At 39.0% G+C, this 18,675-nt stretch overlaps 2 protein-coding genes across 2 annotated transcripts in view; one reads left to right on the top strand and one right to left on the bottom strand.

The window, feature by feature from the left end:
• LOC106095648 (uncharacterized) overlaps positions 1 to 18,675 on the bottom strand; it is a 504,791-nt gene that overhangs the window by 372,232 nt on the left and 113,884 nt on the right. The window lies entirely within an intron of this gene.
• Positions 8,627 to 14,377, top strand: LOC131997035 (uncharacterized). The gene is made up of 2 exons (XM_059367291.1): positions 8,627 to 13,880; positions 13,989 to 14,377. Exons 1-2 carry the CDS (start codon positions 8,627 to 8,629, stop codon positions 14,375 to 14,377), a joined length of 5,643 nt encoding a protein of 1,880 aa, XP_059223274.1.

The raw sequence follows: 18,675 nt of genomic DNA, 5'->3' as shown, positions 1-18,675 counted from the left end.
GGCTTTGTGAATATTTTTATGGTGAAAGCTGGTGCTACCAATCACCATGTTTTTTGCCGCGACGAAATCTATTAGCCTCAACCCATTATCGGACGTTATCTTGTGGAGACTAAACTTTCCCACTATTGGACCAAATATGTTTTCCTTCCCTATCTTGGCATTAAAATTCCCAGATCGATTTTGATATCATGGGCGGGGCAGCGGTCATATTCTCTCTCTAGGAGCTCGTAGAAAATATCCTTGATCTGCTCGTCTTTGTCTTCCGTCGGGGCATGGACACAAAAAAAGGCTGCTGTTGAAGAATTTGGCTTTTATGCGGATTGTGGCTAGCCTTTCATCCACCAGAGTAAAGCTGGAGATAAGATGTTTCAGTTTCCGACTAACCACAAATCCACAGCCAAATTCATGCCTCGCATTATGACAGCTATAGAATAGTTCGTCACCGTTTTGGTGTTGTAGTGACGCCATTCACAGTCCATCGCACTCCCTGTAAGGCATTGATATCTGCCTTGTACTAATATACACGCCATCGCGTATATTGCAGCTTATCTATAGAGAGTGCGAACATTACAGGTGCAGATCCGTAAATCATGGTCCTTTCTTAGTTGCGTGGGTCGTCAACGTTGGAGGGGGTCCATTTTGATTTAGTATTTCTTTGTTTCCTTTGTGGTTCCCATAGTTTTAAGGAGGCGGGTTACTGGCCAAGCGCATGGATTTTATGGAATTGCACATGTATCCCTCGCTGTGGCCAGCCGCTTGCTCCAAGATCCGGCGCTCGCCTCCAGTTGCCCCTAACCAGGGAACAGACGCTGATGTTGACCATTGATTATTTAATGGCGCCAATAACTCGCCTTGTCATCTCGACTATCATATTGGCACTCAGTATTTAATTAAAAGCCAGTGCCACCAGACTCCTCACAGAGACTCTCCTCTCGAAAAGAGCTGACTGGCCACGGCCGCATTTGCAGCTACTCCGCATAAAAACGGAGCTTTCCACCATCCGCAACCTGTGGACACGGCCGGTAGCTTTCAGCTAAGCTTCCTTCATCCACAAAGCTGCTGAAAATTCAGCAAGTTTTTTGCTGAGATATTTCGTACCTTTTTGGTACTTTTTAGTACCTTAATGTTTAAAAGTCCAAAAACTCATTTACCCTCCCAATTTGGGTTGCCATAATGTACCTAAGTACCAAAATTCGAAACTCTAGCTCAATTTGCAAACAAAAAAGTACCAATTACGGTACAAAACGTACAATTTCTCCGACTTTTGATACGATTTCGCAAAATTTGTTTAACCAAACTTAATTTTTCCTTCCCTTCATGTTCGCGCTTGGCAAACATGCAACGTTTCGTATTTATTGGAACTTTTTAGTACCTAAATGTACGAATATCACCAAATCCCGTCTTATCCCGTGCCTATGATAGTGCTGGCCAAATATCGATGACACTATCGATATATAATTTTTGGTCTGAACATCGATTGATATTTTGTCTATCGATACTATCGACGAAGTTAAATTTTTTTGTTAAATTTTACAAAAATAAGCGATCCGACACAGAGTCGGATTGCGCCTATAGAGGGCGCTATTTTCATCCGATGGGCTTAAATTTTGTAAAATGATTTCTCTCATGACTTCCAACTGACTTTATTAAATATGGTCTGTGCATTGGAATAGCTTCTATATAAATCGATCTCTTTATTTTTACTTCTCATTTTCGTTTGAAATAGAGGTGATGGGAAATTAACGACAGTACCGATACCAGCGATATTTTTTATTATAAATATCGAAAATATCGAATGTTGCGAATATCGATAGTTTGCCAGCTCTAACCTATGACCCAGCACCAACAATCGTACCAAAATTTCATGGTTATAGCTTTAGCCGTTTGGCCTGGGCATTGATCAGTCAGTCAATCAATCACTCAAAGAAGCCATGTTGCCCTTTAATAGTCCTCCTCCAGCGGCCATGGTGAATCGAAGATTCATTCGACGTTCTAGCAGCTCGCCCACTGTATTTAACATACACTGTGGCCTGTATGACGATAGCGATTCTGAATTCGCCTTACCCTTGTAGGATGAGACTAATTGTAACTTTTTCCATATATCTGGGAATATTCCCTTGAGGCCGGGTAAATTTTGGGTAAGAAGGCTTTATGCATCAAGTTTAAGTTCCTCGAGTGCGTAGAACACTCAATGTCTTTATGATCTACTTTTGCAACGTATGGACTTTTCATATGCGGACCTCCTTACTGAGTGTGTTCTGCGTTAAGATCAGAGATGAAAGAGAATTCCAGAGAACTGAGAACTGGTGATCACTTCCACCGTATGTATCCAATACCCTCCAAACTTTGATTCCATCTGCAAGCATTTTGCGGCTTATGATGACTTCACAACCGAGACGTCTGAATGTAGAAAGGCTTTGGCTATTGGCTGCAAACAATACTGCCAACTTTAATATTCTTCTACCTCTCGAATTGATCGACTGCAGATTCCGGTCATGGCAATTTTAGAAGGTAGCTGCATCGAATGCAATCTTCTTACAAAAATTGTAAATTTGCCCATGAACAGTCCTCTAAGGGACAGAAGCAAACTTCACTCATGTCAATGAGTGCAGCCCGATTCAAGGTTTAAGCTCAATGTTAAGGGGCCTCCTTTTTATAGGCGAGTCCGAAAGGCGTGCCGCAGTGCGACACCTCTTTGGAGAGAAGTTTTTACTCACAAATGTTGCCAGCATTATGAAGGACAAGAAGAGGGCAAGAAAGGCTAATCTTGCCCTATACACCTGCTAGAGAGCCATTGGCAAAAGTTGGGGATTTAAACCGCGTGTCATACATTGGGTATATACTGCAGTTGTCAGACCTATAATGCTATATGATGTTGTGGTCTGGTGGACGGCGCTTCAAAAGTCCACCTACTGCTCAATACTTAACGGAAACCAAAGGATGGCTTGTTTGTGCATCACAGCTAGGTACCCCACTAGGTACCCCATCCAAAATTGGGATACCTTTTTTTTTCTAGGTTATTATAAGAGAGCACACACAATTTCGCTTAAATCGCACCACCTATCTCCGAGATTTAGCTTTCTGAAAATTAGGGTAAGGGGGAGGGTCCGCACCCCCTTCAGATATAAAAAATATTTTCACCACGGGATCATTATATACCATCAGTGAAAATTTGAAGAAAATCGGTTCAGCCGTTTCTGAGTCTATAAGGAACACACAAACAAACAAACAAACACAAACTGATTTTTATATATAAGAAGTTCATAGATTATGTGTTTTCTGCCGATAGTATCGAATTTTGACCTACAGCAACATCTGGCAATAAAAAACCTAAAATACCACATTTATCCAACATCCCTCATAATGCGTCAAGGCTGCTTTACTTTGAAAACAAGTTCTCGCCTGGCTGGCAATGACTATGACAAATCATTGCTCAATCTGCGAACAACTTTGTATGTAAATACACCACTACACATACAAAACAAAAAACACATGTTTAAGCATCGATAGATTCAACCATAGAGCTAGCTACAAGTTCAAGTCACAAATAAGAAGAAAGACGGCAATTTCCGTTTCCGTTACAGACTTTCTTACACATTTAAACTCAAATGCACAACGAATAACATTCAACAGAAGGTTTTCAACAAACAACAAAAATACCCTTCAGAGGCAGACAGAGAGAAAAAAATTGCAGACACAAGTTTATTGTATTTGTTGGCTGAACAAAGATTTATGTTGGGCTTGTTTGGGGAATTGCAATTTTTGAATTTTTTCGCAAGAAACTTTTATTTATTTCTTTAAATATTCTTGCAAAATCTTTTAGAATGGGTAACCAGGGGAGACACGTGTACTTCCCAGCATGTGATATTGAAAAGATAATCTTGTCGATGTATCTGTCTTTTGTTGGTTAGGCATTGTCAACGGCCAGGAAGGATACGAATACGAATGTCGTGCAATGAGTAATCGGATTTAGAGAAGTACGTCGCTTGTTTTGTAGCATCATGAAAATCATGTCATTGGAAAAGATTCTTTGGGCATGGATATGTTCCAAAACTTTTTCGCCGAATCATATAATTAAGGCCTTGAAAACGCAGAAAATTCTTTGTCAGCTGTAAAAGTATGTTATTTATGAAAGTAAAGCAAACATGTAATGGGAAGTTCAAAAGATTTGAAACAATTTTCGTATAAGGGGAAAAAAGCTGCTACACAAGAATTTAAAATTAAGGAAACCAAACATTTACAAGCATATGTTGGAGATTTATTTTAAAATCATGTCTTTTTTTCTCTATAAAATATTTTTTTTAGTAAATATTTCGAAAATTAGCTATTTACAGAAAAATTTCCAAAAATTTTGTAAAAAGGAAAATCCAGAGATAGCAACGCACACCAACCAAAGACGATACGCATCCCATAGTGGTTGGTGTGCGTTGCTATCTCTGGCTTTCCTTTTTCATTTTCAAAGAAAATCTACATTCATTGAGTTCGTATCGAAAGAGAAATAAACAAAAATTGTGAAATTTAATTATCTACACCCTAACAGGCAAAAAACTTGAAAATTTAAAAAATTCGGCAGAGCCCGGCCTGGTTTCGAACCTGGGCACACGGAGCAACAGCGAGAACCGTTGCCGTTGTATGGCGTTGGAAACCTTCAATACAACTTCCAACAGATGCACAGAATCATGTGTACCATGGAAGTAGTGTAATTGTCGCAGAAAAAAAGTCTGTCATTATACAAAAATACTTGCATTGGGAAAACGTACAGCTAATAGACAGTGTTGTCGAGCGTGAATAATGTGGTAATTGTATAGAAAATATCAAATGTTGCGTGTATCAATAATTTGCCTGGGCACACGGAGCAACAGCGAGAGCCGTTGTCATTGTCTAATTTCGGAGCCATCAATACAACTTCCAACAGATGCACAGAATCATGTGTACCATGGAAGCAGTGTAATTGTCGCAGAAAAAAGGTCTGTCATTATACAAAAATACATGCATTGGGAAAACGTACGTAATGATCTCCGATCATTGAACTCGTCTCAAAAGAGAAACAAACAAAAACAGGAACATTTGTCATTGTTAAAAAAATGTTTGTTACAGTAAATTTTGCAAAATTTTTCTATTAACAGTATCATTTGCGAAAATTTGTTATGTTTAGCAAATTTTGAAAAAAAATTAGCTATTTATAGTAAACTAGCCCATCCGGGCCCGCTCCGCTGCGCCTTCTTTAACTCTCTAATATCTTGCTCAATCTGCGAACAACTTTGTATGTAAATACACCACTACACATACAAAACAAAAAACACATGTTTAAGCATCGATAGATTCAACCATAGAGCTACCTACAAGTACAAGTCACAAATAAGAAGAAGAAAGACGGCAATTTCCGTTTCCGTTACAGACTTTCTCACACATTTAAACTCAAATGCACAACGAATAACATTCAACAGAAGGTTTTCAACAAACAACAAAAATACCCTTCAGAGGCAGACAGCAAGAAAAAAAATTGCAGACACAAGTTTATTGTATTTGTTGGCTGACCATAGATTTATGTTCGGCTTGTTTTGGGGATTTACAATTTTTGAATTTTTCGCAAGAAACTTTTATTTATTTCTTTAAATATTCTTGCAAAATCTTTTAGAACGGGTAACCAGGGGAGACAAGTGTACTTCCCAGCATGTGATATTGAAAAGATAATCTTGTCGTTGTATATGTCTTTTGTTGGTTAGGCATTGTCAACGGCCAGGAAGGATACGAATACGAATGTCGTGCAATGAGTAATCGGATTTAGAGAAGTTCGTCGCTTGTTTTGTAGCATCATGAAAATCATGTCATTGGAAAAGATTCTTTGAGTATGGATATATTCCAAACATTTTCGCCGAATCATATAATGAAGGCCTTGAAAACGCAGAAAATTCCTTGTCAGTTGTAAACGAATGTTGTTTAGCCAAGGGCTAAACTCATTGACACTCACTGTATAGCAAAACAAAAGTCCAAAAATTCCAATTCGCCGTAGCTAGCGGTTTGCGATCATACACACATATGTCACCTACATACGTACATATGAGTGTGTAGCCGCCGCTAGCTATTGGTTTTTGCATACAAGAGTTTGTTATTGTTTTTTTGCTGAATGCAGCCAATATGCCTGTTGAATAGGCTGCAGTGACGACGGCTACGTCATTATTTTTTATTATGTTTGCGCCCTTTAACTCGACCACACCGTGACAAGTGAAGAAAAAAGAAATTTTGTACATTTTATAAAAAGTAGAGAAATCAAGTCAAATGTGTATACAAAAAACAATCTAAACATACAGTGGTGTCAAAAAAAAGAGTACATAAAAACCTGAAACAAAAGTTAAAGACAAATACATGTGAATAAAGAAAAGAACACAAAATACTTACCTCTTAACTAAATGAATTTATACATAAATACCTGGAAAAGAAAAAACTAATCTAGAATTGCACTTACCCCATGTGTTATTTACCTACCTATATACTTACCTACATATAAATATACCTACCTACATACTTACCTTGTAACCCAAAAATAAATAACAAAAAGCAAGAAGCTATTTACGCTGTGGAATAATATGCTTACCCAAATGTTCATAATTCTTAAATAATTCTTAAAGCTACTATTGTCCAGTGATTAAATCTAATTAATAAAGCATCTTTTATACTCTATTGCACGTACCCATTGGTTATACTTACTCATCAATAAATCTGTGAACTGAAATCTAAAAGTGGCAATTGGACATACTTTGAAAAGGCAAAATAAAAGGTTTGACCGATAACATTTTGGTCCATTCGAACCGAATTGTGTTTTGTGAAATAAAATACCGTGATAGAAAATTGAAAAAACAAAATTTTGTTAATAAAAAAAAAAAAAATGTGCTTTGTACCTACCAAAAACCTGTGAGAATAAAGCAAAGAAAATCTGAGGAAAAAAAGAAAAGTTATAAATGCAAAAGTGGTTTGTGAGAGTTGGTGTACTTACAAAAAAAAAAGAAAGACAAAGAATTTTTTTTAACCAAGAACATTGTGAGGTTTGCCAAGATCAATTGATTTTTTTGGTGTGAAATTTTTTAATAAAACTAAAACTTTGGAAACAAAATTTTTAAACGGTGCTGCGCGCGTTCGTGACAAAAACACACACACAGACTAAAAACAACAACATTTTCTTCAATTTCGTGAACTAGGAAGGTTCTCGAAAAATCTGGGGTTATACCGTTACAACGGTCTGCTAATTCAGCCACGCATCCAAAGGGAAAAGCAGACGGACACACATACACACAAACACCCAAATCTCTATATACCAAAGTGAGTACAAGCTTGTTTTTTCGTTTTTTGGCGCGACAAGCCAACGAAATATACTGGGTGCTGCTAGAAGAATCTCCACCTGCTGCTGTAAGGATGGAATTGTTCGTGCTTTTTGCTTGACCCTATATATTTTGTATGTTTTGACCCGTGCAATCTTATGAAATTGGAAATTTGTTTGACCCGTTTACAAAATTTTTTGCGGTAAACATCCTTGACCCTTGTTTTTGACTCTTGCGTGTTTTCATATGAACAAAAAGAATTTACCTTAAATCAATTGTTTTTCGTGAACTTTTTTTGGGACGGACTTCCCATCGTTGTCGTTTGTTAAAGAGGACATTTCGCCGAGATTAAAGAAATATTTTAACAAAAGATAAAGATCATTTTTTGGAAATTTTATAACAAACCTTCGTGAACGAACTCTATAACGACCCCACGTATGCACTTGCCTTGTGATATATGACAAAATGACTCAAGTCAACATTTAAGTAAATCAGTGTATAAAGAAGCAAATGAAACTAAGTCCATTGCGAACCCTTTAGTTGGATCCTTTGATCATTTTATTAGACTGTTGCGAGTGCGGCATTAAGCGGTTTTAGTCAAAAAAAAAAAAGAAAGAGAACATTTGTTTTTATCGTGGACAAACGTTACACGATTGAATTTTGTTTTACAAAAATTTTTTTTTTTGAAAGATCACACAACGTTTTGTCGGAAAGCTTAATAAACCGTTTTGGATTTGGCGGATTTTGGAAAAAATTTTTTAGGAAATTTGCTACCGAACATACACTGCAAACTGATCCTTCCTTGATACCCTACGATTATTTGCTACGTCTGTTATTCTCCAAAGTGACCCAAGTTAAACATTTTTATTGTATCACGTCCCCACAGGGTACCAAGTACCAAAGCACAAAGGCGTCGGTTTTTGTTGTGGTTTTGTTGCGAATTGCAAATCTGAGGAACCTTTTTCGTTTCCTGTGCGGAATTTTTGGAATAGGTGTTTATGTGACCCTTTCTACCGAAATCATTCTTCTGATTGTTTGATGTGATTGCTGACACTCTGGTTTTACATCTTCTGTTTTTGTACATTGTGAAGTAGAATACCTGATACGTTTTCCAAAGCCTACTTCTAACCCACCAAGACGAAAATTGAATAAATTTTTCCAATTTTTGCGCCTAGAAATCGGGATCTGACCCTTCAAAAAGTAAATTTCTGAATAGTGGTCATACACCGACTGTGATTAACATTTTGTTTTGTCTTCTCATTCTTTGGTTTGGATAAAAATAAAGTTTGAAGGAAGAGATTTTAAACAAAATGGAGAAGGCAAAGTTTAAGAGTGACAGGTTTGCGAATAGCGTCAACGATTTGGTAGATTTCGACAACACATTTGCAGCTGCAAAGTCTGATGATAATATACATAGTCTTGAGGCTCTAAGGGTGGAGTTAGATTCATTGTGGGACAACGTCAAGAAATCGTACTTAGACTGTCGCGATCATATCACCGCGGCGGAAGAGACCGCCATAGATAAGAACAAGCTTCGATCTCATTACAAAGATGCTCGACTAAGCTACATGCGTGTTGTAGGTTCGTTGAATTCGGATATTAACGCATTGAAGGATCAAGCGACCCAGGAGAAAATAGAAGGAGAATCGATGCAACAAGCCAGACCCGAAGATGTAGATTTTGCGCCAGTTTCAAGACTCCCACCGTGTGATACAGACACATTTAAGGGAGGATACACAGCTTGGCCAACTTTTAGGGACCTCTTCACCGCCATTTATATAAAAAATTCCAAATTAAGCAATGTCGAAAAACTTTTTCATCTTACCCAAAAGACTACAGGGGAAGCGAGAGAGATCATAAGCAACGTGCCTCTGACGAACGATGGCTTTAAACTAGCTTGGTCAAGTTTAACTAACCGATATGAAAACAAAAGGATGCAAGTCAATGAACAATTGAAAGTATTGTTTAATTTGCCGGACGTCACGGTAGATTGTTCTTATTCAGTTCAAAAACTGCAACGGACAGTGAATAGTTGCATACAGACCCTGGAAACACTGGGAGTAGAAGTTGAACAGTGGGACCCAATGTTAATTTACTTATGCTCTGCAAAATTGCCAAGACCCTTTTTGGGGGAATTTGAAAATTCTCTGGAGGATTGTAAGATTCTCCCAAAATGGGAGGAATTTAACAAATTCCTGTCCCATAAGTTTAAGACACTCGAATCTGTGAGCAACATTAAATCAACGTATAGCAAGCACAGTAATAGGCAAGAAAATTTCAGAAAGGATAAATACGTAAATAGTTTTCACACCAACACTTTACAAAATATCAAATCATCTGGGGTAAAGAATAATTATAACCAGAGTCAATCCTCAATGACTCGAAACCAAAATGGTCAAAGTTGCCAAATTTGTAAGGCGACACATTTTATTCGAGATTGCCCAAAGTTTATCAAAAAGAACATTAATGATAGAATTCACATTGTGAAGATTTCGCATTTGTGTTACAATTGTCTTTCATCGAACCATGGGGTTAAGGAATGCAAAAGCAAGTTTACATGCCGCGAATGCAACTTGCGACATCATACAATGCTACATAAGGGACAAGAGACCCAACCTCGTAATCAAGACTCAGCTAGAGATGCAGTACAACCTAGTTCTAGTGCTGCAGCTCTTACAACTCGTATACAGTCCACACCAGACACACAACAGAATAACATTACAACTTTGACCCTTCAGGATAATCGAATTTGGGAGCATCATCCGGGGGGAACCTTACTTTTCACTGCTATAGTGCAAATAGAATCTAGAGGACAGCTATTCGATGCCAGGGCGATTATTGACTCTGGATCGCAGTCCACTTTCATTACGGAAAAACTCAAGAACAAGTTGAGTCTTCCAACTAAACGGAACTTAGTACACGTTACGGGACTTAGCCAAATTGTAGCTGAGACTTCAAATAAGGCTTGTCTTTTCACCTTGCGTACTCGTTTAGACCCTAGATTTGAATTAGAGGTTTGGGCACCCGTTTTAAAGACCCTACCTTCTAACTTACCACCGCACAACTTAGACCTAGCACAACTTCGTGATGTTGCCAACCTTGAATTGGCAGACCCGAAGTTCTACATTAGCCAGCCAGTGGACCTATTGATTGGAATGGACATAGGACCCCTTATCTTTGAAATTGGATCCCCTATGAGGACAATCAGCTCACTCTTGGCTCAAAACACTGTTTTTGGATGGATAGTGGGAGGACCCATCGCACATGAAGCAACGGACAACAGCCGAATTTCTTTACATAGTACAGTATCAATAGAGAAAGTCCTTACGCGATTTTGGGAGGTGGAGGAGACCCCCAAAAAGATTTTGAGGTCTGAAGAAGACATGTTTTGCGAACAAAGCTTTAAAGACACTGTAAGGCGTAACTCTAAGGGAAGATATATTGTGACCCTCCCTTTTAAAAATTGTGAAGAGTTGGGAAACTCGAGGAATATCGCAATGGCACAATTCTACAGAATGGAAAGAAAGCTTCAAAAAACCCCGGAAATCAAGGAGCAGTACGATAATGCCATTCTCGAATATCTGAAATTGGGACATATGAGGAAAATTTCGGCACAGGAGATAACAAAAGCTCCTAATTACTATTTGCCGCATCACGCCGTCATTAAGCCAGACCGGCTCACTACCAAGCTTAGGGTAGTCTTCATCGCTTCAAGTCCGTCGTCAAACAAGAAGAGCCTCAATGATAGCTTGTTTTCGGGACCCATTCTTCAACAGGATCTCGTATTACAAATTTTGAAGTGGCGTTTCTTTAAATACGTATTTAATGCGGACGTGACAAAAATGTACAGGCAGATTCTTCTTGACCCTAGCCAGACTCAGTTCCAACGAATTCTCTTTAGAAAATCTTCAAAAGACCCAGTCGAGGATTTCGAACTCTTGACCGTCACATTTGGAGTGAATTGCGCGCCTTTCCTTGCAATCCGGACACTTCTTCAACTTGCGGAAGACGTGACGGACACATACCCCCTTGCGTCAAAGATCATTCGAGAGAATCTATATGTTGATGATGTTCTTGCCGGAGCTCATACAGTTGAAGAAGCCATCAAATCCCGAAAAGAGTTAATTTCGGCCTTGGACTCTGCTGGATTTCAACTTATGAAATGGACATCAAATGATCACAAAATTATTCAAGATTTACCGGCAGAACAACTTCTTCCAGTAAATTGGCTAGAGCTTTCTGAAGACTCCTCGACCAAGACTCTTGGCATCCGGTGGAATATTTCGGGGGATTTTTTCACTTTCACCCAACCGTTACTCGAAATCAGACAGTCATACACGAAAAGAGAAGTTTTATCGGCCATAGCGAAATTGTTTGACCCTTGCGGGTGGTTGGCCCCAATAGTTGTCGTGGCAAAGCTAGTCATGCAGCAAGTATGGCTGGATAAAATCGACTGGGATGACGCGCTTAAGCCAATAACCTTGATAAACTGGCAAAACTTTGTAAAACACACAAAGGCTATAGAATCGGTTAAAGTTCCACGGTGGATACATTTCACGCCTGGCTCGCAAGTTGAAGTACACGGTTTCTGTGATGCCTCCGAAAGTGCATATGGTGCAGCATTGTATATTAGGGTGGAACATGACAACCACCAAACCGATACTTTCCTATTAGCGGCCAAGACCCGTGTTGCCCCGATAAAAAAGATTTCCTTGCCGAGACTCGAACTCTGTGGAGCAGTGCTTCTATCAAAATTAGCTTCAGCAACCACAACCAATCTTCAGATTTCGAATTTTAAGACCCAGTTTTGGACGGATTCCACAATTGTTTTATCATGGCTAAAAAAACCGGCCTGTGCATGGAGTACCTTCGTTGGAAACCGAGTGTCAGAAATTTTAGAGAACGTGGGCAATGAAAACTGGCGCCACGTAGACTCGGAGAGCAACCCTGCGGACATTGCTAGTAGAGGATGCACACCTTCAGATTTAAAGGAACACTGTTTATGGTGGCATGGTCCACAATGGTTAAAATTTCCCAAAGATAGATGGCCGACTTTCCAAGACCCTTCAGACACAAATCTTGAAGCAAAAGCATTGAAAGTTTTTGCCACCTCAACTTTCGAGGATCCTTTGGTGAGATTCTCATCCCTGTCGAGGGCGTATAGGGTTATAAGCTATGTTCTGCGTTATTGGCGTAACACTGGTGCAGGTCGTTCTCATCTAAGGATTACATCAATTGAAGTTACTGCAGAAGAGATTCAAGATGTCAAACGACGCTTAATTATACTGACCCAAGGGAGTTACTTTGCCCCTGAATACCGTGATCTACAGAACAATGTTAGAATTTCTCCCAGTAGCAGTTTGCTAACATTGAATCCGTTTTTAGACTCCAAGGGAGTCATGCGAGCCAACGGCCGCTTAGTTCAGTCTCCTGTGCTGACTTACGACGAGAGACACCCGATTATTTTGCCATACGAGGCAAGACTTACGCAGCTCCTAGTAGAATTCGCTCACAAGATAACTATTCACGGTGGTAACCAACTCATGACCAGGGTATTACGATCTGAATTCTGGATATTCAGACTAAAACCGTTGGTGAAAAAGGTTATCCATAATTGCAAAACTTGCATCTTATACAAGGAACACACTCAATCTCAGATTATGGCAGCCTTGCCACCTGAGCGCACATTCCTTTCTAGACCCTTTACGAATACTGGAGTAGACTTTGCCGGACCCTTCAACATTAAAAGTTATTCCGGCCGTGCTTGTGTCATTACGAAGGGATACATCTGCATTTTTGTGTGCTTCGCAACAAAAGCCGTTCACTTAGAAGCAACAACAGATTTATCCTCACAATCTTTTCTAGCTGCCTTTTCGCGATTCATCGGTCGAAGAGGTTGTCCTGCTTGCCTATATTCTGACAACGGGAAGAATTTTGTAGGGGCCTCAGAAATTCTGAGAAAGGATCGCCTCGAACTTTTTAAGAGTCTTCGGAATCAAGTCTCACAGCAAAATGCTTATCAAAACTTTGTCTGGAAATTCATACCTCCGGGCGCCCCTCATATGGGCGGCCTGTGGGAGGCGGGCGTCAAGTCTCTCAAGACCCATCTTCGTAAATTCATCCCAAAGATGAACTTCACATTTGAGGAACTTTGTACAATATTAGCGCGCATAGAATCTTGTTTGAATTCAAGACCCTTGAGCGTAGCGAGTGACGACCCAAACGACTTGTCTCCACTTACTCCTGGTCATTTTCTTATCGGCACACCTATTCTTGCGCTGGCTGAACCCAATGTCTCTGACCAAGATTTGACCCTTGTAAATAGATGGAAACGACTCAAGATCGTTTCTCAATATTTTTGTATGCGCTGGAAGTCCGAGTATCTCAAAGAACTTCACCGTAGAACAAAATGGAAGTACCAACAAGACAATCTTAAAGAAAATGACTTAGTCGTTATCAGGGACGACAGGTTCCCTCCCACTGAGTGGGTAATGGGGCGCGTTGAAAAAACTCATCCTGGAACCGACCAAAATACACGTGTCGTCGACATTAGAACCCCTCACGGTACATTGAGTAGACCCATAACTAAACTGGTCAAACTTTTTTCCGCCTGACTAGGCTGTTGCGCCTCTAACCAAAAACAAAGTACTCCTCCAAATCTTTTATTTTCAGGAATGGCAGCATATTTGCCCTGGCCCGAAGACGAGCGCCAACAAGGCAGAGAGGGACGGGATCGAAATGACCGAAGAGCGGAACCCCGGCCCCAACGAAATCAGTCTCGGAATCGTGATCACGATCGCGAGCATGTAGATCGGCGCGGAAGACCCACAACCTGGCAGTACTCTTGCGGTCTCTGCCAAGACGATCACGCGTTAAGTACATGCCGCCGATTCCGGGACCAGACCCCATACCAGCGGTATGAGACGGTGGAGCGTCGCGGGTATTGCCGCAATTGCTTGGCTCGTAGTCATCTCGCTCCCGATTGCCAGTCTGCAGCAGGCTGCCGTCGCTGTGAGGTACGACATCACAACCTTCCGGTTAATGCACCGCAGACCAAATAGCAACTGGGCACTTAAGGTGAATGCCCTTATCACAGATGCGTTACCATTTCGACCCTACTCAGAACCTCTATTGGAGGACCCGACCCGTGATCTAGCACCGGACACCCTTGCAGATACAGACCCTAGAGCCAATACTTCGATAGATTTAGAGTTGGGCGCTGACGTTTACCCGAGACTTCAGAGAGATGGTCATGTTTTTGCCGGAATCGGAGATGTCAACGCCTTCCAGACAACACTCGGCTATGTCTTCGTGGGCCCTATTAGAAATATGCATAGACACTAATCTAGAACTTATAAAAAAAAAAAAAAAAAAGATGTAACACTTGTCACGGGCGGGCCAGAATGTTTAGCCAAGGGCTAAACTCATTGACACTCACTGTATAGCAAAACAAAAGTCCAAAAATTCCAATTCGCCGTAGCTAGCGGTTTGCGATCATACACACATATGTCACCTACATACGTACATATGAGTGTGTAGCCGCCGCTAGCTATTGGTTTTTGCATACAAGAGTTTGTTATTGTTTTTTTGCTGAATGCAGCCAATATGCCTGTTGAATAGGCTGCAGTGACGACGGCTACGTCATTATTTTTTATTATGTTTGCGCCCTTTAACTCGACCACACCGTGACAAGTGAAGAAAAAAGAAATTTTGTACATTTTATAAAAAGTAGAGAAATCAAGTCAAATGTGTATACAAAAAACAATCTAAACATACAGTGGTGTCAAAAAAAAGAGTACATAAAAACCTGAAACAAAAGTTAAAGACAAATACATGTGAATAAAGAAAAGAACACAAAATACTTACCTCTTAACTAAATGAATTTATACATAAATACCTGGAAAAGAAAAAACTAATCTAGAATTGCACTTACCCCATGTGTTATTTACCTACCTATATACTTACCTACATATAAATATACCTACCTACATACTTACCTTGTAACCCAAAAATAAATAACAAAAAGCAAGAAGCTATTTACGCTGTGGAATAATATGCTTACCCAAATGTTCATAATTCTTAAATAATTCTTAAAGCTACTATTGTCCAGTGATTAAATCTAATTAATAAGGCATCTTTTATACTCTATTGCACGTACCCATTGGTTATACTTACTCATCAATAAATCTGTGAACTGAAATCTAAAAGTGGCAATTGGACATACTTTGAAAAGGCAAAATAAAAGGTTTGACCGATAACAAATGTTATTTATGAAAGTAAAGCAAACATGTAATGGGAAGTTCAAAAGATTTGAAACAATTTTCGTATAAGGGGAAAAAAGCTGCTACACAAGAATTTAAAATTAAGGAAATCAAACATTTACAGGCATATGTTGGAGATTTATTTTAAACTCGTGTCTTTTTTTCTCTATAAAATAGATTTTTTAGTAAATATTTCGAAGATTAGCTATTTACAGTAAATTTTCAAAAAATTTTGTAAAAAGGAAAATCCAGAGATAGCAACGCACACCAACCAAAGACGAAACGCATCCCATAGTGGTTGGTGTGCGTTGCTATCTCTGGCTTTCCTTTTCCATTTTCAAAGAAAATCTCCATTCATTGAATTCGCCTCGAAAGAGCAAAAAACTTGAAAATATAAAAAATTTGGCAGAGCCCGGTCGGAATTGGAACCTGGACACACGGGGCAACAGCGAGAGCGGTTGCCGTTGTCTAGCTTTCAAAGCCATGTATACAATTTCCAACAGATGCACAGAACCATGTCCACCATGGAAGTAGTGTAACTGTCGCAGAAAAAAAGTCTGTCATTACACAAAAACACATGCATTGGGAAAAAGTAAAGCTAATAGACAGGGTTGTCGAGCGTGAATAATGTGGAAATTGTATAAAAAATATCAAATGTTGCGTGTATCGATAATTTGTCTGGGCACACGGAGCAACAGCGAGAGCTGTTGCCGTTGTCTAGCGTTCGAAGCCATCAATACAACTTCCAACAGATGCACAGAATCATGTGTACCATGGAAGCAGTGTAATTGTCGCAGAAAAAATCTGTCATTACACAAAAACACATGCATTGGGAAAAAGAACAGCTTATAGACAGGGTTGTCGAGCGTGGTAATTGTATCATAGAGGCGTTTTCGCAATAAATACAATTCAAATACAACATACCAACGCCTGGCCCTTGAAGCCATCACACATAATATAGCTAAAAGTATTCTAACTAAAGACGAAACGCGTCGCATAGTGGTTGGTGTGTGTTGCTCTCTATGGCTTGCCAAAAAAATTTCCGATTATTGAGCTCGCCTCAAAAAAGAAACAAACAAAAACAGGAAAACTAGTTATTGCTAAAAAAAATTATAACAAATTTGTTTAGTACAGTAAATTTTGCAAAATTTTTCTATTTATCGCATCATTTGCGAAAATTTGTTAGGTTTAGCAAATTTTGAAAAAAATTAGCTATTTTTAGTAAACTAGCCGATCCGGGCTCGCTCCGCTAAGCCTTTCTTAACTCTCTAATATCTTTTTAGGGTGAGGAAACTTCCCCCTGAATGTAGATGTCGATTTCGTGTCACTATAGCCTTTGTTCGTCCATGACGCTGAATGCCTGTTTTCGAATCCTGGCGAGGACATCAGAAAAAATTTAAAGCGGTGGTTAAGAAATCCTAATGAATGTCGGTGGGGACGGCACAAGGATTATCGCTTATGCGGACAAAGTCGTGCTGCTGGTCCGAGACAAGTTTCTGTCGACGATCAGCGAGATCATGGAAGGGTCACTGAGGAGGTTGTCGCGATGGGCTACCAGAAATGGGTTGAGGACCAACCCAGGAAAGACGGAGTTGGTGCTCTTTACGCGTAGATATAAGATACAACCAATAAATCATCACCCACTTCCTACCGAACCTCCTCCTGCAGGAGTAAAAAGCGCAAAGTGCCTTACGGCTTCTTTCCTCGGTGTTCCTCGAATCGAGGACTATGCCTAGGTGCTTCGCCTCCTTCGACAGCCACAGGGTGACCGGGGTTCAGACTCCCGTCTTTGGACGGGACTGTAGTGTGAACTCTCGTCCGTCACATTTTCTAAACATTTTCTATTAAGAGTAAATTTTCTGAGAATTTGCTATTTATAATAAATTTTTTTAAAAATTCGACATTTAGAGCAAATTTTCTGCGAATTTGCCATTTATAGTAAATTTTCTGAAAATTTGCTATTTATCGGTAATTTTGTGAAAATGTTTCATTTATAAAAAAGTATATTGTTGGGCTTATTATACATAATTTGCTGTAGCATACTTTTGGGTGTACCTAAACAAATTGTTTCTATTGTCATTTAAATTTAACATCCAATTATGACATATTTTAAATGATGAAAGACAGGGTTCAGCAAACTTTTTTTATTACCTTACTCCAAACACGAAACGCCTACATGCAGGCAACATTATTTTGAAAATGTGTTTTCCCGCAGAATGCATACATATACATTCCCTCTTTCCATTATTTGTTGATTGACTTGTGTCTGGCAATCAGCATGAATGTATAATTGGAATATGAGCTTTTTTCTCAGTTTATTTGTACAGGCGGCTTAAAGGATATGTATTTTTTTTTTAATTAGAAACAAGAGCAATGAAATTGTAAATTTTGTGGCTTTAGAAATCGTTAAAATATTCTCATACTTTATTCAAATAAGTGCTGTGCTGGCAAAATGTTGAAAATGCTGTATGTGAAATTCTATGCATTCATAATTGCTCTTAAATACTAGTTGAGCCCAAATTTATTTTCATAGAAAATTTAAATTAAAACACTTTTTATGGATTTTATGGTTTTATTTCTTTAATATGATATGAAACAAATTTTAGATATTTCTTTTGGCTTCCCATGGCATATGCTTCTACGAATCGCTTAATTTTCAGAGAAAAAGAGAATAATTGCCTATTTTGCTTAGTTTCTTTTAGAAAGTACTGCCTACTTTTAGGATAAATCTAAAACGAATATTCGGGAATTGTATGCCTCATATTTCGCTTCGATTCCTAGCAGGACATATGTCAGTGTCACTAAGAATTAGTATCAAATTTCTATGTTTGGTTCCCCTCATTTGAAAATTACTGCCTACTTTTAGGCTTATATTTAAAATTATTTTCCATTACACATATTTATTGAATATTTCTTTCAACTTGATTGATATTTAAGTACTTGACATTGAAAACTGGCAGCAAAGCGAAAGTGAAATTTAGTTCTTACGTTTTGTCAAGTAGACAAAAATCTCTTAAGTAGCTTAAAACTTACATAAGAAAATCGCTTTTCCCCTAGAAACACTCACATTAAGGAGCATAGTAGCTAAATGTGCTCAA

This window comes from Stomoxys calcitrans, chromosome 4, assembly GCF_963082655.1.
Source record: "Stomoxys calcitrans chromosome 4, idStoCalc2.1, whole genome shotgun sequence".
Taxonomy (NCBI): Eukaryota; Metazoa; Arthropoda; class Insecta; order Diptera; family Muscidae; genus Stomoxys; species Stomoxys calcitrans.
Note: the sequence above shows the minus strand (reverse complement) of the source record. Positions and strands in the feature narration are given on the sequence as shown.